We start from the raw sequence: 23356 nt of genomic DNA on the forward strand, positions 1-23356 counted from the left end.
CAGTGATTAATGCAAAGAAATAGAGGAAAACAACAGAATGGGAAAACTAGAGATCTCTTCAAGAAAATTAGAGATACCAAGGGAACATTACATGCAAAGATGGGCTCGATAAAGGACAGAAATGGTGTGGACCTAACAGAGGCAGAAGATATTAAGAAGAGGTGGCAAGAATACACAGAAGAACTGTACAAAAAAAGATCTTCATGACCCAGATAATCACGATGGTGTGATCACTCATCTAGAGCCAGACATCCTGGAATGCGAAATCAAGTGGGCCTTAGAAAGCATCACTATGAACAAAGCTAGTGGAGGTGATGGAATTCCAGTTGAGCTGTTTCGAATCCTGAAAGATGATGCTATGAAAGTGCTGCACTCAATATGCCAGCAAATGTGGAAAACCTAGCAGTGGCCACAGGACTGGAAAAGGTCAGTTTTCATTCCAATCCCAAAGAAAGGCAATGCCAAAGAATGCTCAAACTACCACACAATTGCACTCATCTCACATGCTAGTAAAGGAATGCTCAAAATTCTCCAAGCCAAGTTTCAGCAGTACGTGAACCATGAACTTCCAGATGTTCAAGCTGGTTTTAGAAAAGGCAAAGGAGCCAGAGATAAAATTGACAACATTTGCTGGATCATGGAAAAAGCAAGAGAGTTCCAGACAAACATCTATTTCTGCTTTATTGACTATGCCAAAGCCTTTAACCATGTGGATCACAATAAACTGTGGAAAATTCTGGAAGAGATGCGAATATGAGACCATTTGACCTGCCTCTTGAGAAACCTGTATACAGGTCAGGAAGCAACACTTAGAACTGAACATGGAACAATAGACTGGTTCCAAATAGAAAAAGGAGTATGTCAAGGCTGTATATTGTCACCCTGCTTATTTAACTTCTATGCAGAGTACATCATGAGAAACGCTGGACTGGAGGAAGCACAGGCTGGAATCAAGATTGTCGAGAGAAATATCAATAACCTCAGATACACAGATGACACCACCTTTATGACAGAAAGTGAAGAGGAACTAAAAAGCCTCTTGATGAAAGTGAAGGAGGAGAGTGAAAAAGTTGGCTTAAAGCTCAACATTCAGAAAACGAAGATCATGGCATCTGGTCCCATCACTTCATGGGGAATAGATGGGGAAAGAGTGGAAACAGTGTCAGACTTTATTTTTTGGGCTCCAAAATCACTGCAAATGGTGATTGCAGCCATGAAATTAAAAGATGCTTACTCCTTGGAAGGAAAGTTATGACCAACCCAGACAGTATATTCAAAAGCAGAGACATTACTTTGCCAACAAAGGTCCGTCTACTCAAGGCTATGGTGTTTCCTGTGGTCATGTATGGATGTGAGAGTTGGACTGTGAAGAAGGCTGAGCACCAAAGAATTGATGCTTTTGAACTGTGGTGTTGGAGAAGAGTCTTGAGAGTCCCTTGGACTGCAAGGAGATCCAACCAGTCCATTCTGAAGGAGATCAGTCCTGGGTGTTCATTGGAAGGACTCATGCTGAAGCTGAAAGTCCAATATTTTGGCCACCTCATGGGAAGAGTTGACTCACTGGAAAAGACCCTAATGTTGGGAGGGATTGGGGGCAGAGGGAGGAGGGGACGCCAGAGGATGAGATGGCTGGATGGCATCACTGACTCAATGGACGTGAGTCTGGGTGAACTCTGGGAGTTGGTGATGGACAGGGAGGCCTGGTGTGCTGCGGTTAATGAGGTCGCAAAGAGTCAGACACGACTGAGCGACTGAACTGAATGGAACTGATGACATTTGAAGGAACAGGTGGAATCTTCTAGCTCAGCTTTGTTTTCTCAGAAATAAGGAAACTGAAGTCTAGAGGCTTAGAGAGACTTGTACAAGGTAACACATGTTCCCACTGGCAGAGCAAGCCTAGGGCAAGGAGAGCGGCGCTGTGTGGAGTCCGCTTCGTCTTTAGGTTTCTGATGCGAGCCTTCTCATCCTGGCATATATTCTGCTAGCACTTCAGTTTTCTCTTCTAGAGTAAAGAAGACGATACTTATGATGGCGTAAGGGAGAGAACCCACATAACGTTCCTCATTCCCAGCAGATGTCCAATAAGTAAATGCTTCTCCTCCATCCGCGCCTAGGACACTGCGCCGCCCTGTGTGGTAAAGCTTCATTTCAGTGGGTAGCATCCACGTCCTCCGGTGCTCCTACAACACCATGTCACTGTGGCGTACACTCTCGGCTCCTGCAAACCATCCGGGCATAATTATTAACAGCGTCCCATTTCATTCTCAGAAGTGTCCTGATTTAAATAAGTCACAGAACCAGCCGACCTAGAGCCCGCGTAGTGCCCTCCTGAGGGCAGTTTTCAGTTCTTTGTTCCTCATGCTATAGATCAAGGGGTTTAAGATGGCAGTGATGAAGGTGTAGACCACTGACACCACCCGGCCCGACTCAGGAGAGTAGCTGGACCTCGGGGACAGATATATGAAGCTGGTGCAGGCGTCCTGCGGGAGGACCGCCGAGAGGCGAGAGGAGCGCCGAGAGGCGAGAGGAGCACCGAGAGGCGAGAGGAGCACGTGGAGCAGGCCCGGCGGCGCCCTTCCGCGGGCCGGATCCGGAAGACGGTCCCCACGATGAAGACGGAGGAGACGGAGACCACCGAGAGGGGAATGCTTAGGCTGATGAAGCTGATGGCGTACAGAGCGCTCTGGTGAACGTGCGTGTCCGCGCAAGCCAGGCGCATGGCAGCGGGCATGTGGCGGAAGAAGTGGTAGATTTCACTATTGTTGCAGAACGGGAGGCGGAAGATTAAAGCAGTCAGCGGTAGCGACAGCAAGAACCCTAGTACCAGGGCCCCCACCATCAGCGCCACACACAAGGGCCCGCTCATGAGGAGGGTGTACCCTAAAGGGTAACGGATCGCTATCAACCGCTCGTAAGCCATGGCTGCGAGCAGGACGCCGTCAGCCCCTCCCAGGAAGACGAAGAAAAACATCTGGGCACCACATCCGGCGATAGAAATGGGGGTTGTGCCCATTGAAAGAAGGTTTGCCAAGGCCAGGGGCGTGATGCAAGATGTACAGAGGATTTCCAGAGCTGCCAGGTTAGCCAGGAAAACGCATATGGGGGTGCGGAGGGGATGACTGATCTGAACAGTAAGGGCAATGAGCGCATTTCCACGCAGGCTGGTCAGGTACACCGCCAGGAAGGCCACGAAAATCAGCGCCTGGACCTTAGGGTCGGCTGAGGATGGACGAAAGGAGAACTGCACCTTGCCGTTTTATTTATTTCCTCCATGGGTACCGCACTGGACCTATGAAAAGGGAAGGTGACAGGAGTCTCTAGGCATCTCTTTTAAATTTAACCTTTTGTTTTCTGTTGGGGTATAGCTGATTGACAGTACTGCGAAAGTTTCAGGTGAACAGTGAAGGGACTCAGCATACACGTCCGTGTATCCGTTCTCCCCCAGACGGCCCTCCCATCCAGGCGTCCACATGTCACTGCGCGGAGCTCCCCGCGCTGCACAGTAGGTCCCCGCCGTGGTCCCTGACCATGTCTTTCCCCCGTTCTAGGCCTCTCTTTTAACATGATGCTTTCCCAACTCCTCCATGCACAGAGGTACTTCGGCAGCTTTCCTTTTACAGCCGAGCAGGTGACATTGCGATTTATAGTTTGGCCCTCTCTCACCTTCCTCCCTTTTCCTTCCTACGCTGAAGACCGAGAACTCCTCGGTGGTGGGGGTTCTGACGACCTTTACTTTAACTCCCGTCTCTAGCACAGTACCTGGCAAAGAATATTTCTCAAGAAGTATTTCTGAACAAACGAATGGATAAAGTCAATTTAAAGTTCAAATTTACAAAACAGATAAAGGTATCAGTTCATCACGGGAAACTTGAAATAAAAAGTTTTAGGAACATATAAGTAGATGCGTGTCACAGTTTAAAGAACACCGGGCATTGTGATGTTGTATCAGAAGCTCCACAGTTCACACGCATCACAGTTGATGCTGTGTATAAAGCAGATACCTAAGGAGAACCCAGCACAGCACAGGGGACTCTGCTGAATGCTGTGTGGTGACCTGAATGGAGAGGAAACCCAGAAAAGAGGGGACATGTGTGTGTGAATAGCTGATGTGCTCTTCTGTGCAGCAGAAACGAAGATAGCGTGGCACAGCAACTACACGCCAGGAAATTGAACAAACTCTGTAATTCAGTGTAAAACCTGGAGACTTTGTTGATTTGTTTTGCTTCCTCTCCTTTATCCAATAATATTAGTATTTATTTGTCCCTAAACACTGATACTGTCCTTTAGAATTTCTCATCTCTAAAGACTAATATGATATCACTTATGTGCAAAATCTAAAAAAAAGATACAAATGAACTTATTTACAAAACAGAAAAAGACTCACAGAGAACACACCCAGTGGGTGGAGGGATAGACTGGAAGTTTGGGATTGACAGGTGTTTTGCTTAGTTGCTCAGTCGTGTCTGACTCTTTGCGACCCCACGGACTGCAGCCCGCCAGGCTCCTCTGTCCATGGGATTCTCCAGGCAAGGGCACTGGAGTGGGTTGTCATGCCCTCCTTCAGGGGATCTTCCCGACCCGGAGATCGAACCAGGTCTCCCAGATTGCAGGTGATTTCTTTACCATCTGAGCAACCAGGGGAGCCCAAGAATGCTGGAGTGGGTAGCCTGTCCCTTCTCCGGACCCAGGAATTGAACTGGGGTCTCCTGCATTGCAGGTGGATTCTTTACCAGCTGAGCTACCAGGGAAGCCCAGGATTGACATGTACACCGGGCTATACTTAAAGTCGATAACCAGCAAGGACCTGCTCTATAGCACAGGGAGCAGTGCTCACTGCTCTGTGACGACCTACATGGGAGAAGACTTTGCAAAGGAGTAGATGTGTATGTATGTGTAGCTGAGCCATCGTGCTGTGCCTGAAACCAGCACAGCACTGCCGATCAGCTTTAAAACAGAAACGAAGGCCTTCCCTGTCCTTCGTTAAGAATCTGGTCTGGGAAGACTGCACACGCTGCGGGCCGCAACTACTGGTCCTGCGTCCCCCGAGCGCATGCGCTGCAGCAGAGAAGCCGCCGCAACGAGGAGCAGCCCAGCTCCCAGCACCCGGGGAAAGCCTGCAAGCAGCAGTGAGGGCCCAGGGCAGCCGAAAGGAAACGAGCGCTCAAGCAGTGAGAAGATCCCGCACATCCTCTGCTTTGGCGCCTCCCCACTGCCCCATCAGTTCTATCCGCTGTTACCTTCCATTGGGATTTTTGTGATGGCCTTCCTTCTAACCTTCCATTTCTCTTCTTTTCTCTCTATAATTCATCTTGCTCTCCATGATCACATAATTCATCTGCTTAAGGTTTTGTAATGCCTTCTTGTTTATTAAATGACGGCTTTCACACCCGTCTGCTGGTTATCCACAGTCTCTCTTGGGTCTGACTTTTTCAGCCGATCCCACTGAGGATGGATATCCCTTGGTTATCCCTGCTATGCACCATGTAGCCTACTCATCGGCCTCTTATCTATCTTTCACCTTTCCGCTTCATATAATTCTGTTTTCCTTCTAGCTAGAAAACTTCTCCTTCTTTGCCTAATGCAGATCCTGCCCGCTTTTAAAATTCTAGGTCATGTTCTTTTGCGAGGCCTTTCTGGAACGCTCCGGTTTAAATCTCTCTCCTTTCTCCGAATTCTTTGTCACTCATAGTGTTTTGATTTTAGGGCTAATGTACAGTCTTTACTGTATCTGTATGTTCTGTTCCACATTATATTCGAGGTTCCTGGAGGACAAGGGCTCTGTCCTATGACAAATGATCATTTATTCCAAGTTAAGTCCCAGACAAAGTGAAAGTGTTGAATACTTACTTGGGTTAGCTTATTTTATCCATTCCAGTGGTCCCAAACCCTTCTGGCACCAGGGACCTGTTTCTTGGAAGACAGTTTTTCCATGGACCGGCATTGGGGGAGATGGTTTTGGGATGATTTAAGCACATTATATTTGTTGTGTACTTTATTTCTATTATTATTACATCAGCTCCACTTCAAATCATCAGACATTAGATCCCAGAGGTTGGGGACACCTGCATAAACCATTTTAGTAAACATGTACTATTATCTCCCCAATCTACAGGTGAAGACATACAGGACTAAAAAGGTTAAAGAGTGCTTGAACTCACGTAAGTCAGCAGTAGGGAAGCCAGCATTTGAAAGTCGGTTCATAGAGCTGCTGTGCTTAGCCTTCGCCTGTACTACATTGCCTTCCACTATGCTTCATGTCTCTGACGTGGGGGCTTGGACGGTCAAGCATCAGCCTGCAGTGCGGGAGACAGGTTTGGTCCCTGCGTCGGGAAGATCCCCTGGAATAGGCAATGGCAACCCACTCCACTATTCTTACCTGGAGATTTCAATGGACAGAGGAGCCTGGAGGGCTGCAGCCCACGGGGTTGTAAAGAGCCAGATACCACCGAGCGGCTAACACTTCCAGCACTTTCAAGTGGCTTTGTTATTTGACTATAGTTCAGCCATAGGTAGAACTCTGGATGGTCTATTGGAAAAGAGCACCTAAGATCTGAGACCAAAAATGCTGGATTACAGTATTTCTGGGCTAGAGAGGCATTATTATAGCCTAGACCATGGTTTACCTGCATGGCCTAATTGACCTTAATGTTTTATTTGTTAGCACGAATTTGGACTCACCTGAAGAAAAAAGTAAAATCTTAATTTGGGAGTTCTGACTGTGGGGTAAACGGGGAAGGGGGGATAATGTGCTAACTGTCACTCAGAGGCTGAAAGCCCGCTTGGGGCAGAGGTTTCTGTGCCTCCTGGAGGTACTCGTACCAGCTGGAGGATTCCCACATCAGACGTACCCAAACAGAAACATGTTTGTCCTTATAAAACATTCTTGAATAACGCTGTTTATATGTCATTATAAATGAGTATTGTATATGAATTTATGAATTCATAAATGGCTCTCATAGAATTAATTCATAAAATGAAATACACATTTTATGTTGTTGTTCAGTCATGAAGTCATGTCCGACTCTTTGCAACCCCATGGACTGCAAATTTTAAATATGTCTGTAAATCTGAGAAAATTATATGTCTGAAGAGACTATTTACTTTCTGAAAGAGACTCCAAGAGTATTTTGCGGCAGCAGCATCTGGAAAGATGAGTCAGAATCTTGTCCCTTTACTGTAGATACCTTGAGTCATATGGAACTCACTTCTGAAAGTTGGTAATGGTGGCATATAGGCAATCTCACATAATACTTTTCAACGTAATACTTTCACAAGCACACTCTTGAGTAAATCAAATGAAATGCTCAGACCAGCAGCATTCAACAAAAGGTATTATTCTCCTATTGCATAATACGAGGTAATATTCACTGGACCCTGCACACCATGCTAACCATTTTATAGGCGTCCCTTCACTTAAGTGGTCCTTCAGCCCTTTATTGCCTGTATTGTTTTCAGATGAAGACATCCAGGCTTAAAGGCTTTAACCAACTTGCCCAGCTAGCAAATGGGAAAGGAACGATTCCTAGTTCAGGCTGAAGCAAACCTCAGCTTCTGTTATGAAAATAAACTACACCTTACTGAGCAGCGCTCTGTGTGTAAGGCTGACTGGTAGGTGTCCTAGAGAGTCAGGTCCTTTCATTGTCCTTCAACAAACTTATTCTCCGTACATGAGTGCCACAAGCCTTTCTCAGATCCTTACAAAGTCAGCGCTTAGAACCCTAATTTATAGCCTCCCTCTTTTCTTTTTGCTCTTTCTTTTACCCTCTCTCACCAACTGCTCACTTAATCAATATCCATTTTCATACATTTTTGGAAAATTTTTATTTTCAGAAAACACAGTTGCTTCACAGCGTTGGTTTCTGCTGCACAGCCAAGGGGATCGGCCATGCGCGCACACGCATCCTCTTTTCTGGACTTCCTTCCCATTCAGGTCTTCACAGGGGACCGAGCGGAGCTCCCTGTGCCGGATGTTTTCATTTGTTATCTATTTTAGTAAATAGTAAAAAGCATTTATTAAGACTCTCCACTAGGTCAGGCATAGCTGTAGTTTCTGGGAGAAGAGGGAAGAGGGTGGAGAATGAGACAGCATGTCAACACTCAAAGAGCTCAAAACCGAATGAGAGATACAGTCATAAAAAGAATACAAGTCAAGTTCAGCTGAGGGTGTCATAAAAGGCCAATGTGTGAGGAAAACTCAGGCACATCTCTTTCTATCCTATAACGCTTTTTGAAAAGTTCGTGTAATTAGAATTAATTCTTTTAACGCATATGGGGGATTCTTTTCTTTTTTAAAAAATTTATTTTTTTAACTGGAGGATAATTGCTTTATAGAATTTTGTTGTTTTCTATCAAACCTCAACATGAATCAGCCATAGGTATACACAAGGAACCTTCTAGCTATTCCTCTTATAATAGAAGTAGGCATTTTCTAATTCTTTGACTCCTAAAGCTTGACATTTGTGATGATGGACTTTTTTTAAACCAGAGAAATCCTTGAAAGCACCAACATCTGTGTATCTCAAGGTTAGGACAGTGCTGGACTCAGTCTAATCTAGGGGCTTCCCAGCTGGCTTAGTGGTAAAGAATCCACCTGCCAGAGCAGAAGACACAGACTTGATCCCTGGGTCGGGAAGGTCCCCTGGAGAAGGAAATGGCAACCCACTCCAGTAATCTTGCCTGGGAAATTCCATGGACAGGGGAGCCTGGTGGGCTACAGTCCACGGGCTCAGAAAAGATTCAGACACGACTGAGTGACTGAAACAGCAGGCATATCTGGACCACAATCCCTTGGCCATATCGGACAGAGCCTCCTTCTTGCCATTCGTCATGGTGAAGAGCATGGACTTCACGGCGTGCATTCTGGAACTCCCCTTCAACTGTCTAGTATAGAACACTGGTTCTGAGTCAAAACTGAACTTGGACTGTTTCTGGGAAAATTTCCATACTTAGCTTCTGTTCCTGGACAATGTCTACCACGAGGCTTGTCCTGGTTACAAGTTAGAGTTTTCCCCAAGATTCTAAAACTGGAGTCTAGAAGAAGATTCTTGCCTTTTAATGTGCTCATGTGGACTACAAGTCATCGCAGATTTATGTGGATTCTTTGCTCAGTGCTGAGGACGCCAACGTTCTGTCCTCCAAGGATCCCCAGGCTGGTTTGTTGATTGCTTATGGATTCAAGCATATCACTATGTTGAAGCACTTCTCAAATTAGATCTGATTCAACTCTGGGACTTAGAGAATGTTTCATCTTGCCTCTTCTTTCTGTATAAGGCAACACCCGCTTTACGTATCATATCTTTGTAGCTTGGAACTAACCTCTGAAGTTCCCATGATGTTTAGGCTCAAAATTATCATCAAATAATGACATTCATAATAACAAAGCTGACTGAAGGGACACTCTTGGTCCCCAGAGATGACTTGGGAATGTCTGCCTGGGAAGCATAAGGCTACAAGATCAAATTCAGTGTTCCTAATATTTAAAATTGCATCAGGAATATTCCATTGGTACATCTTCCCTAAGGATTATTTTTTTCAGTCACTTGAATTCAACGATGAGGTCAGTTGGGAAAAAGAAAAATGATTATTTTCATTGATTTACCTTGAAATCCTATTCAAAAAAGGAAATGTCCACACGGAGCGTTATTCATGCTCGTTTCCATGTTCTGCGGCACCCTACTCGCTCTCTGTTTTGTGATCTTATTTATTCACTTGGCTCTGCTGGGTCTTTGCTGCTGTGCGGGCCCTTCTCTGGCTGCAAAGCAGGCACTGCTCTCCTGTTGCGGAGTGCGGGCTCCAGGGCTCTGGGGTCGGCAGCTGTGACCTGTGGCCTCAGTAGTCATGGCTCCCGGCCCCAGGACGCAGGCCCAACGGCTGTGCACGAGCTTAGTTGCCCTGCGGTGTGTGGGGTCTTCCCAGATCAGGCGCTGAAGCCGTGTCTCCTGCACTGGCAGGCGGATTCTTTACCACTGAGCCACCAGGGAAGCCTCCCCTTCTCTCTTTGTTCCTGGGAAATTAATTCCTCCTGACTTTCCTCTCACATCTAAGATATTTCTTCTTAGTCTCATTCAGTTCAGTTCAGTCGCTCAGTCATGTCTGACTTTTTGAGACCGCATGGACTATGACATGCCAGGCCTCCCTGTCCATCACCAACTCCCAGACTTTACTCAAACTCATGTCCATTGAGTCGGTGATGCCATCCAACTATCTCATCGCTTGTCGTCCCCTTCTCCTGCCTTCAGTCTTCCCCAGCATCAGGGTCTTTTCCAATGAGTCAGCTCTTCCCATCAGGTGGCCAAAGTATTGGAGTTTCAGCTTCAGCATCAGTCCTTCCAATGAATATTCAGGACTGATTTACTTTAGGATTGACTGGTTTGCTTTAGGATTTATTTCTTAATCCATATTGCTGGTTTTCCCACTTTCCCTAACTCCCACTAAAGCTGAATCTTTGTCTCAGTTCTTCTTTTCTATTTACCTTTTTTTGGGGATAAGTAATCAAGTTTAGTTGTTTGACTTTAAATACGAACAACAGGCTGATAACGCTGAAATGTATCATTTCCAGCCCTTGGACAGCAAGGAGTCAGTCCTAAAGGAAACTGACCCTGTATATTCTTACTCCTTGGAAGGAAAGTTATGACCAACCTAGATAGTATATTCAAAAGCAGAGATATTACTTTGCCAACAAAGGTCCGTCTAGTCAAGGCTATGGTTTTTCCTGTGGTCATGTATGGATGTGAGAGTCGGACTGTGAAGAAGGCTGAGCGCCGAAGAATTGATGCTTTTGAACTGTGGTGTTGGAGAAGACTCTTGAGAGTCCCTTGGACTGCAAGGAGATCCAACCAGTCCATTCTAAAGGAGATCAGTCCTGGGTGTTCATTGGAAGGACTGATGCTGAAGCTGAAAGTCCAATACTTTGGCCACCTCATGGGAAGAGTTGACTCATTGGAAAAGACCCTGATGCTGGGAGGGATTGGGGGCAGAAGGAGAAGGGGACGACAGAAGAGATGGCTGGATGGCATCACCAACTTGATGGACATGAGTCTGAGTGAACTCTGGGAGTTGGTGATGGACAGGGAGGCCTGGCGTGCTGTGATTCATGGGGTCGTAAAGAGTTGGACACGACTGAGCGACTGAACTGAACTGAACTGATTCACTGGAAGGACTGATGCTGAAGCTGAAGCTCCAATACTTTGGCCACCTGATGCAAAGAGCCGACACATTTGAAAATACCCTGATGCTGGGAAAGATTGAAGGCAGGAGGAGAAGGGGACGACAGAGGGTGAGCTGGTTGGATGGCATCACTGACTCAATGGACATGAGTCTGAGCAAACTCTAGGAGATTGTGACGGACAGGGAAGCCTGGCGTGCAGCAGTTCATGGGGTCACAAAGAGTCCACATGACTTAGCAAGTGAACAACAACAACTTTGTCCCTGAACTAGAGACTAGTGTATCCACCGTCCATCTGTCAATTACAAATCGGTGTTTGCCAGTTTGCCTTCTGCCCCTGCAGAGACTGAACCCTTTGCTGCTGCAGCTGCTGACCTTCAACACACCATGAAGGGAGGTCAGGTTGGAGAGTGAGGCACTCTGCTCCGGGGGGACTGGTGGAGCAGGTCTCTAGATAGTTAGATGTTTTCAGGAACTGATTTTATGACCCCAGTCCTTGCTTCTCCTCATATCTAGGAAAGCACTAAATCCTTTCATGGTGACGTCAGCTCCTCAAGACCAGCAGAAAACCTTTTGGAAATAAGCACTTGATTGAACTCCCCCTACACTGAGATCATATTTGCTGACCTTCTCCCACTACCTCCTTGGAGCAGTTTCTCAGCTCTCTGAGGGGCTGTCCCCCAGGCTGCAGTCCTCATTTTGCCCCCAATAAAACTTTACTCCTAACTCTCACGTTGTGCATCTTTTGGTAGTTGACATATCTAACAGCTCTAATTTGATCCTAGTATCTTACATTGTGCTTCCTGGTGGCTCAGCTGGTAAAGAATCCGCCTGCAATGTGGGAGACCTGGGTTCGATCCCTGGGTCAGGAAGATCCCCTGGAGAAGGGAATGACAACCCACTCCAGTATCTTGCCTGGACAATTCCATGGATAGAGGAGCCTGGCGGGCTACAGTACGTGGGGTCAAAAATAGTTGGACATGACTGAGCAACTTATGCTCTTACATTTAACATCTCAAAGCCAGAACTTTTCACCCACCATCTGCTCAGGTGTCATGCATTGAACCATTCAGATCCTGACAGCAGTCTCTCAATATTATTTGTTGACCTTGATGAAACTAACATTTCACTCAATTTCTTGTAAAACATCTAAAGAGATGGTTTTCTTTCAGTGTCCCTTGGAGAAATGAGGGATCATTAAAAAAAATTTTGTTTTATTTCATTCATGAAATTACAGAATTATTATAGAAGGGATTTTAAGAAGTCATGCAGGGATTATCATCTTGGATCCCATATCTCAAAGGGCCTTCAAGATTATTAGTGGAGTTTTCAAGTTCAAAAGCACTAACGTTCGTCAACATTTTCTTGGGACAAGTTTATGCTTTATTGTTATTAGTATTACTGCTGTTCTTTGTTTTCGGTTTTTTTGTTACTTGGGGGTTGGAGACAATATATAAGAACGGTTAAAAGAGTAAAGCTGATTCAGGCACCTTGCATGCGAAGCTGTTTCAGTTGTTCTGACGCTTTGTGACCCCACAGAATGTAGCCCACCAGCTTCTTCTGTCCATGGGATTTTCCAGGCAAGAATACTGCAGTGGGTTTCCGTGCACTCCTCCAGGGCATCTTCCCGACCCAGGCGTCACATCTGAGTCTCTTACGTTTTCAGCATTGCCAGGCAGGTTCTTTATCACTAGAGCCACCTGGGAAGCCCAAACTTGGATCCTGACCTTGGCTAAGCCTCTGACCATGTGTCCTTGGGTAAGTTAACTACACTTTCCAAGCCTTGGCCACTTCCCTGGTGGCTCAGCGGTAAAGAATCTGCCTGCCAGTGCAGGAGACCTGGGTTGGACCCCTGGATCAAGAAGATCCCTGGAGAAGGGAATGGCAACCCATTCCAGTATTCTGGCCTGGAGAATCCCATGGACAGAGGAGCCTGGAAGGATGCAGTCCATGGGACCACAGAGAGTCCGACACGACTGGGTGACTAAGAATGCATGCATGCACGCAGCTCTTCATTAGCTCTAAAATGGTTATTGTGGGGTTTACGGAGAAAACACCGTAAAATCTGTATCCTGCAGAGAATGTTGAGAGCTCCAGATTTTATTCAAGGTTACTTCCTATACAGATGTCCATTCTGAATATGGACTTTCCAGCTTTGTTGGGGTATAACTGGTGAGTTAAAATTGCATTTCTTTAAGGTGTACAATGTGATTTTTTATACATTAAGAAATGATTACCATGGTCAAGCTAATTAATATACCCTTCACTTCATATGGTTTTCCAAATGTGTGTTAAGAATACTTAACATCTCTTTACTTAGAAAATTTCAAGTACACAGTGCGTTTCGTTAACTTCAGTCACCATGCTGTACGTCAGAGCTCTGGAACGTACTCATCTTACAGCTGGAACTCGAACCCTCTGGCCAGCCTGTCCTCTCCACTCCCTAGCCCTCGGGAGCCACCCTTCTACTCTTTGTTTCCTTGAGATCAACTTTTTTTGATTCCACATGTAAGTGTAAACAAAAACCATTTGTTTTTCTGTGTCTAGCTTATTTCACTTAACGTAACCCCTCCAGGTTCATCTATGTTGTCTCAAATGGGAGATTATCATTCTTTATTAGGCTGATTAATATTGCAATTTTTATGTCTACGTACATATATATGTGTATACACACACACGCATATATGTATCGATACACACTTTTTAGGCCATTCACCCTTCAGTAGACGTTTGGCTTGATTGCATATCTCAGATGCTCCAAATGATGCTGCCGTGGAGACGGAACGCAGGTATCTCTTTGAGATGCTGATTTCACTTCTCTGGCTTCTCCAAAGGCGTGGGATTGCTCGATTTCGCTGCCACATGGTAGTTCTATTTTTAATTGTTTGCAGAACCCCTCTGCTCTTTTCCATTATGGCTGCGCCACTTTAAACTCTCAGCAACAGTGTATAAGACCTCCCTCTCCCCCACAGCCTCGCCAAGACTTGCTATCTTTTGGCTTTTGGATAATAGCCATCCTAACACGAGTGAGGTGATATCTCACTGTGGTTTTTATTTGCACTTTCTTGATGAATAGTTGCATTGAACATGCTTTTATGTACTCTTTGGCCACTTGTGTGTCTTCTTTGGAGAAATGTTTATTTGGGGTTTTTGCCCATTTTGAAACCGGGTTGTTTGGGAGTTTTTGCTTTTGTGCTGTCTACATTCTTTACGTATTTTGGATGTTATCCCATCTCAGCATTTAGGGTTTGTGAGCATCTTCCCTCATTCTTCAGCTTACCTGTTTAGTTTCTCGACTGCCTCCTTCGCTGTGCAGACGCTTCTCAGCTTGATGATGTCCTAGTGTTTATTTCTGCGTTTCCTGTTCATGCTTTTGGTGTCACCACGGAAAAATCATCGCCAAGGTCGGCATCACGCAGGCTCCCTCCACGTTCTCTTCCAGGAACTGCATGGTTTCAGGTCTTATGTCTACGTTCTTAACAAATTTTGTGTTGATTTTTGTGTGTGGTGTAAGCTATTTCACTTTTTCATGCAGATATACAATTTTCCTCATGTCGTTTGTTAAAGAGACTGTCCTTTCTCCACTACGTATTCTTGGGGCCTTTGTTGAAAACTGTTGACCGTGTGTGTGGGTTTATTGCTAGGCTTTCTGTCTGTTCAGTTGGCCGGTGTGTCTGTTTTGTGCCAACACCACTGCTATCTAAGTCACTGCAGCTCTGTGTTACAATTAAACACCAGGACGTGTGAGCTCTCTGGGTCTGTCCTCATTACCCATTGCTCTGGGATCTTCTGTGGCTCCTTCCGTTCGAATTCTAGGACAGTTTTTTCTACTTTTGTGAAAAATGCCACTGGAATCTCGATAGGAATCACGTGAATCTGTAGATAATTTCGAGTATCGTGGACATTTTGAACATATGAATCCTTCCGACCTGTGAGCGTGGGTTACCGTTCCACTCATTTGTGTCATCTTCAGCTTCTCTCCTCAGTGTTCTATCCTGATAATCTCCCATGTGCCTGTTACCTCCTCCTTTAGGGTCACTCCTAAGTGTTTTGTTCTTTTTGCTGCTACTATAAATGGGATTGTTTTCTTACTTTCCTTTTCAGATAGTTTGTTGTTAGTGCGTAGAAATGCAGCTTATTTTTGTATATTGCTTTTGTATTCTGCAACTTTGCTGAGTTTTCCTGTGGATTCTCTGGGTATTTCTGTGGAGTCTTTGGAGTTTTCTATATATCGTATAAAATCATGCCGTCCATAGAGATAATGTTATTTTTCTGACTTGGATGGCCTCCACTTCTTTTTCTTACCTAACTTCTCTGGCTAGAAGTTCCAGTGTTTTCTTGACTAAAAGTAGCGGATTTGTGTTCAAAGATGCTTGAAAATTATCTGACATATTTCAGCTTGATAAAAGCTCTGAACAAAATAGAAATAGGAATACACTGTTTGAAATATTCTAGCTTTCAGTAATTCTGCAAGTGTCTATTGAGTACCCGTGGCGTGCCAGGAACTTGCAGTACACTGGCGAACAAGACAGAGCATATTTCTGCCCTTGTGCTTGTACTAGTGAGCGGTTTCTGTGATGTAAGCGCTTCCTCGGTGGCTGAGTCAGTAAAGAATCCATCTGCAATTCAGGAGACCTGGGTTCGATCCCTGTCAAGATCCCCTGGAGGAGGGCGTGTCAACCCACTCCAGTATCCTTGCCTGGAGAATCCCATGGACAGAGGAGCCTGGAGGGCTACAGTCCATGGGGTCGCAAGGAGTTGGACAACACTTAGCAACTAAACCACCATAGGCACTTTTCTGGGTACGTCACATGTATCACTTAATATTCACAATTAGCTTGATGAAGGAGGTAAGACTATTAACCTCATTTTTCAGATAAAGAAACTGAGGGCCAAGATGTTGAGTAACTCACCCAAGGTCATACAACCAAGGAATGGCCCCCAAATTCAAACCTGTGCTCCCCTGCTCCAAAGCAGGAATCAGAGACCTTCCTGGCAGTCCAGTGGTTAAGCTCTGCCTCGCAAGGCAGGAGACACCACTCTGACTCCTGGTCTGGGAGCTGAGATCCCACACAGCACGGAGCAACAGCCCCGGGCACTGCAAGAAAAGGTCTTGCACGATGGGCAGTGAAGGCCCCACGTGCACAGCCAAGACCCAGTGCAGCCAAGCTGTAATAAATAAGTAAGTATTCTTAACAATACATAGAGCAGGTATCGGCCAACTACAGCCTATAGGCCCCATCTGCAGGCTACTTCGTTTTGTAAATCATGTTTATTGGAACACAGCCACACTTAGTCATTTCTCTATTGCCTGTGGCTGCTTTTGCGTTACAAACAGCAGAGATGAGCAATTGTGACAGAGACTGTATGGCCCATAAAGCCTAAAGTATATATCCTCTAGGACTTTACAGAAAACATTTGGTGGTCCCTGTTGCAGACCTTAATTCTCCATCGTGCACTGACTCTTTGTATTAAAAGGCTGTGTTAAATTCTCACAGAAGGCATCATTTTAAATGGTGGACAAGCAAACCAGGTTCATAAAATATCAGGTGCTAGAAAGGACAGCCACTGTTACAATGATTATCCGAGGCTTTGCAGAGGTTCAAAATAATGCATTCAGACGAGAAAATAAAACAATTGGCGTCGATGATATGATTTTACACCTTGAAAATGTTAAAATAAATCTTCATTTTGCATTAAAACTATTAAAATAGACTTTTCTTCCGTGTGGCTGCGTGGCCACGCTGCGTTAGTTTCTACTGTGCAGTGAAGTGGCTCAGCCACGCGCGCACACACCCCTGCACACACCCCTTCCCATCCACGCGCACACACCCCTTCCTTCCCATCCACGCGCACACACCCCTTCCCCTCCACGCGCACACCCCTTCCCCTCGGACCTCCTTCCCATCCACACGCACACCCCTTCCCATCCACGCGCACACCCCTTCCCCTCCACGCGCACACACCCCTTCCCCTCCACGCGCACACACCCCTTCCCATCCACGCGCACACACCTTCCCATCCACGCGCACACACCCCTTCCCATCCACGCGCGCACACCCCTTCCCCTCGGACCTCCTTCCCATCCACGCGCACACACCCCTTCCCCTCGGACCTCCTTCCCATCCGGGTCGCCACAGGGCGCTGAGCAGAGGTCCCTGCGCTCTGCAGAAGGTTCTCATTGGTTGTCTCCTCCACACATAGGACCGATCGTGTGTGCGTGTCGGTCCCCGGCTCCCAGCTCAGCCCACCCCCCTCTTTGGTGTCTGTTTGCTTGTTCTCTACATCTATGTCTATTTCTGCTTTGCAAATAGGATCATCTGTACTATTCTTCTGGATTCCACATATGTGAGTCAATCTGTGATGTTTTTCTGACTTACTTCACTCTGCATAGTACTCTGTAGGTCCATCCATGTCTCTACAAATGACCCAATTTCGTTCTTTTTCATGGCAGAGTAATATTCCTCTGTACGCACGTCCTACATCGTCTTTATCCATTCCTGTGCTGAAAGACACTGAGGCTGCTTCCACGCCCCGGCTACTGTAATGCCGCTGTGACGAGCACCGGCGTGCATGCATCTCTTGCGGTTTTCTCCGGGTCTATGCCCAGGAGTGGGATTGGTGGGTCATATGGTACAGAACATAATAATCTTGCTTCTGCATGGTTTAACTTCTGTGTTTCAGGACTCTGTCTAAAAATCATTTTCCGAGAAAGGTCATCCTCTACTCCCTTAACTACAGTTGCCCACTCCAGCCCCCATTCCTCCGCTTTATTTTCACTTATCATCACCTAAATCCCTTCACTTTCTAATTTATTGTCGGTTCTTTCTCACTAGGTTGTAAGCTGCCTCGAGGCTAGGGCTTGTCTGTCTCGTTTGCCACTGTTTCCACTCGCTCCATCCGCGCCAGGGACCCAGCGCAGGCGCTCAGTAGAGATGTGAGACCACCTCGGTGGCGATGCGCCAGGGACCCAGCGCAGGCGCTCAGTAGAGATGTGAGACCACCTCGGTGGCGATGTGTCAGGGACCCAGCGCAGGTGCTCAGTGCAGAGATCTGAGACCACCTCGGCGGCGATTCCTGTGAAAGGAGAGATGGAGCGGTTCACACCAGGGTCTCGCGTCCCTCGGGAGTCTCGGCAGTTCTTCCCTGTGGTCCCTAAATGATACGTCACGTTTCCCGAGCTCTCGGGGCAAGAAACGCTTAAAGACCCCACTGCTAACTAAGCCTCCTGAAGATTTTCAACAAGCCTGAGGTAAGGTTTGGCTTTTGTTTGGGAAAAAGCCTCTGATGGTGGGTTCCCTCCAGCCCATGGGGTCACAAAGGGTCAGACATGACTGAGCAGCTAAGACTTTCGCTTTCTTTTCCTTCCTTTCTCCTTCTTATTACGTTTTAAGGTTAGACAAATGTACCACGAATTTACAGGAAACAGGCAAAGATCCTCATTTCTCCTCATGGCACGATTGTGACTATTGATGGGCTCTTAAGGGCTTTCCAGGCGGTGCTAGTTGTAAAGAACCAGCCTGCCAATACAGGAGGCGTAAGAGACGTGGGTTCGATCCCTGAGTCAGGAAGATGCCCCGGAGAAGGAGACAGCACCCCACTCCAGTATTGTTGTCTGGGAAATCCCGGGGACAGAGGAGCCTGGCGGGCTACAAGCCCATGGGGTTGCAAAGAGTCAGACACGACTGAGCAACCTCACTTTCACTTTTCACTTTCATGCACTGGAGAAGGAAATGGCAATGTTCTTGCCTGGAGAATCCCAGGGATGGAGGAGCCTGGTGGGCTGCCGTCTATGGGTCGCACAGAGTCGGGTGCGACTGAAGCGACTCAGCGGCGGCGGCAGCAGCAGGAGCAGCAGCAAGCTGACTTTCCTCCATTCATGCTCCCCGCCTTTCATCCTTTCTTGATCCTTTTCCTCGTGAAGGCGTTTTAAGGCATTGAGTTCCTACACCGCGTTATTTAATGATTCTTCAACAATTAGAGGATTTTGTTGCCTGCGGGTGGCACGATTTGCTTCTTACTTTTAGGTACAGAAATACTAGTACTAGAAACAGCTCTATATGAATATCTTTTCCTTTCCTTTGACTTGCTTCTTTAGAATTCCCAGCAGTAGAAATATTAAGAGTCTATTTTTTGCATGTAGTCATCTTTATTATAGTTCATGAATAATTAGAAACAGTCATGGATTTCTTTATTAAGACACCTAGACTCTGGTGAGCATCTGCTTTCCATGTGTTAGAAAATCCACTGCTGACTTGAGAGTGGGGAACAGGCCAGGGTCTTCGCATCATCAGGACAGATTCGCATCTCACAGGAAACCTGAAGGGGTCTCTGGGCCGCCCAGATCGCCTCCGCCATCGTAACAGACACGTCCACCCTTCCGCGTCCTCGGGACTTCCTTGCACCGCTCCCTGGTGGTCGGGTGGTAAAGAATCTGCCTGCCAGTGCGGGAGACGTGGGTTCGCTCCCTGGTCCGAGATCTCACCTGCTGCGGAGCAACCAAGGCCGTGGGCCTCAGCTACCGAGGCTGCGGTCTAGAGCCTGGGAGCGACAGCTGCTGCGGCCGAACGCCCTGGAGCCGCTGCTGCGCGACCGGAGAGGGCAGCACCGGGCGCAGCCGGGCCTCCCGACTCGGGAGAAGCGCGGAGCAACGGAGACCCGGCAGAGCGGGAAGAAAGTACAGAAGCGAGCAAGCAAATAAATAAAGCCTAAGAGATTTTCAGTGGGCACCGGGGCAACAGAACATTCTATTACTCCGCTGGTTTTTAAGGCACAGTTCCAGGGTTAAATGTTGCGCCTGAACAATATTTTCAAATCGTCCAAAAGTACTGTATTCCTTTACCAAATCAAATAAAGGACCCCAAAGCACCGTGTTAACCGCAGTAATGATTTGCTACAATCCACCTATGGGAGACTGCGACTAAGCACATAAAGCGTCCTGTGAACCGCAAGGAGGGTGGCTGAGGTTCCTCTGCTCTCCCCGAATCAAGCTATTTGGAGCCCCAAGCACACGCAGAACGGGAGTCTTTCCCGAAAAAGCTTCAATTAAAAAAAAAAAAAAAGTTCTCCAAATAGGAGATAATGCAGTCTCCTATAGATGGAATATACAATTCAGTATTCTCCCCCAAATCCAAAAAAATCTGCAAAGGAAACAAACAGGGGACGTGACCGCAAGCCGACACGGAGCAGTGTAAGTGTGGGCAGCCGGCAGTTTCTCGGCCACGGCTGGAGTCTGTGCTTCGGTTTTCTCGTCTGTAAAATGAAGACAATAATGGTTCCTACCTCATAAGTTTATTATCAGGAGTAAACGCATTGATTGGCATATAGTGCCTGGAATAGTCCCTGACACCCAGGAAATGCTAGTTTCTATTATTTTTAAAGCAGTGAGCACCCAGCAACACTTCATACACATTAGCTGGTATTTTATGTTTATTTTTTTCCCAGTTTTCCGTGCTGTGACTCAAGCTACTTGGCTTTGTTGCTTTGGCTTAATTATTTTTTGAAAATTGAATTGCCAGAAAAACAGAGTTGCCTTTACTATATGCAAATCGCATGAATATGTGTGTAAAGACAAACAAAATACAGAAGCTGCCCTAAAGACGCTAGCAGCGTATTGTGTAGCCGGGGAGACAGGCCTACACACAAGTAACTCAAGGGTAAGTAGTTCCAATGAAAGGAATGTGCTGACTATGTATCGAGAGAGGAAGAGTCAATTTCAAGCTTCTAAATCAGCATTTTCCTCTGAGGGGCCTGGTGCTTCTAGCCAGGATGGCTTTGGCTCAGATGTGTCCTCGAAAGAGTTGATGAGCAGGGACTGGTCTGCTGTGGGCGTTCTGGGAAAGCAGGCTGGCTGGGAAAGCAATCTTCCTTCAGTTCCATTCCAGGGGGCATTGAGGATAAGTTATCTGAATGAAGGACTAACCGTGCATTCATGGAATGACACTTTTATTGTTGAAAAAATCACCCGTTGTGACCAGACATATATTTTTCTTAATTTCTGTATACACTGTGTGCTTTGAAATTTTGCAAAGCGCTGCACTCCACAGTTTGAGGGGAACACCGCTTGTTGCTCCCTTTGTCGTGTTAGAGTTTGCAATTAAGAAGCGTGCTCAGAATGCCGGTGTTTAGCAAAGAGCGTTAGAACGTGCAGAACAGGAAAGACGCTTTCCAGGCTCATCCCTCGAAGCGTGTATTCTTTCCACAGCGTGGCGACTGCAATTTTTTAAATCTCACTTTCTGTGTGGTGTTATATCGCAACTATTTCCATGTTGTTACATTGTATCTATAAATGTAATTTCAAACAATTGCGTAGTGCTTCATCGACTGACTCTAGCATTCCATATCAGGTTGGTTTCATTATCCCCTATTAAAACTACGCTGTGACTTTTACCTTGAATATAAAGGTTTCTGTTGCTGTTGTCATTATCATTCTTATTTAAGATTAATTTCTAATTTTAAACATGATCACTAAAGTCAAATGCTAATTTTTATTTGGAAAATTCCCAACCTACACAGATTAAGAGGACAGTACATGAACACCTATGCGTGCATCACTCGGCTTGCAAACGTGTGAAATATCATTTTCCTGAAGATCTGAGTCTCCTACCTCTCCATCAGTGAGTCTGGTGATACTCATTTCTTCAAGACCCTGCCTGTACTGGGGATCACTGTCAACAACTAAAGCAACAGGAAACGTAGCGTTAAAACTTGGTTCACTTGTTACACCAAAAAAATAAGTAAATAAAATGGTGGCCGAGTGTTTAATTTGCATATATTTTGGCCCCACCCCCTCTGTTTAGCAGGAAAGTGTTTGGGGCGTGGCCCAGGCTCTGAGAACCCCCCAAGAAGATCAATGCAAAGACTTCTCCATTCAGAGCTACTACCTTCAGCCATTCGAATAACACTGAAGAGGTAATCCATAAACACAAGACAGTGTCTGTGTGCACCTGCAAGTCTGTTTTGCAGCAAATTAACCCTCAACAAGGTGTGAGGGCCATGTGCATAGGACTGGATGGCTTAGAACAAAGGTGTGGTGGGTAGGACGCGACTGCGGATTTGGTCATTGAGGAGCTTCCTGACGTTATACCCCAGGTAAGCTGTGCTAATGTCACTTATAAAAATATTTTGTGATAATTGTATGTGATATCAAAAGAATAAGAAATTCCCTTTTTGTTTTTTCTTTAGTTTTACTGAGGTATAATTGACTAATAAAGTCAAGGTTCCTTTCCTTGTTTTAAACTGCAGCACTGAAGCGTATGAGACCACAGCACCCCAGCAGGGGTCACACCCAGGCCCCTCGCAGTGGAAGCTCGGAGCCCTAACCTCTGCACTGCCGGGGGTTCCCGAGGCTCCTTTGCATTTTAAGTTTGGGATCAGAGTAGAGGAACATGTCTTAAAAAGTGTTTGCTGCTGCTGCTAAGTCGCTTCAGTCGTGTCCAACTCTGTGCGACCCCATAGACGGCAGCCTACCAGGCTCCCCCGGCCCTGGGATTCTCCAGGCAAGAACACTGGAGTGGGTTGCCATTTCCTTCTCCAATGCATGAAAGTGAAAAGGGAAAGTGAAGTCGCTCAGTCCTGTCTGACTCTTAGCGACCCCACAGACTGCAGCCCACCAGGCTCCCCCGCCCCTGGGATTCTCCAGGCAGGAGCACTGGAGGGGGTTTAGGGGACTTAATCTAGAATTATGCTAAGTCGGGTCGGTGGAGGGTGAGCCATACATAAGGGGATGAAAGCCCTGCTTAGGGTGGACTCGATACTAATGCGAACAAAGGTGCATAAGAGAAAGAAGGTGAAACAAGAGTAGGGTCAGCATTTGATGAGGTAAAACAAAACGAAACTGGATTGTTGAAAGTTTAAAGAAAAAACAAAGCACAGCACCAAACCTGTGCATGTGGGGAACGGGGAAGACGGCAGTGCGCGCTGTTCAGCGTCTCTGGCTTGCAGCTCCCGCCTCTGTAAAACAGGTGACGCGAGCACCTGGGTTGCCGGCCTTCTAGGCTTGCTATGAGAGCCACGTGCTTTTGTACGAATACGTACTTTTAAGGCGTCCTGGGCATGACTGGACGGTCAGAGTGACCGAGGGGCACGAGCGTGGTCAGGAAGGTTTGCTTTAAGAAAGAGAAAGGGGGAATGGAGGTCAAGGGAAAGCCTGGAACTGGAAGGAGACCTCGTTGAGGCCGATCTACGGCTCGG

General features: G+C 46.5%; 1 protein-coding gene across 1 annotated transcript; it reads right to left on the bottom strand.

The window, feature by feature from the left end:
* Nucleotides 1–2306: 2306 nt before the first annotated feature.
* LOC101112925 (olfactory receptor 10V1) lies at nucleotides 2307–3273 on the bottom strand. Its single transcript, XM_012096475.4, is given in 3 exon segments — nucleotides 2307–2480; nucleotides 2513–3252; nucleotides 3255–3273. Coding segments are annotated over 3 exon segments (933 nt in total).
* Between the last annotated feature and the right edge of the window lie 20083 nt (nucleotides 3274–23356).

Source organism: Ovis aries, chromosome 15 (assembly GCF_016772045.2).
Source record: "Ovis aries strain OAR_USU_Benz2616 breed Rambouillet chromosome 15, ARS-UI_Ramb_v3.0, whole genome shotgun sequence".
Classification (NCBI taxonomy): Eukaryota; Metazoa; Chordata; class Mammalia; order Artiodactyla; family Bovidae; genus Ovis; species Ovis aries.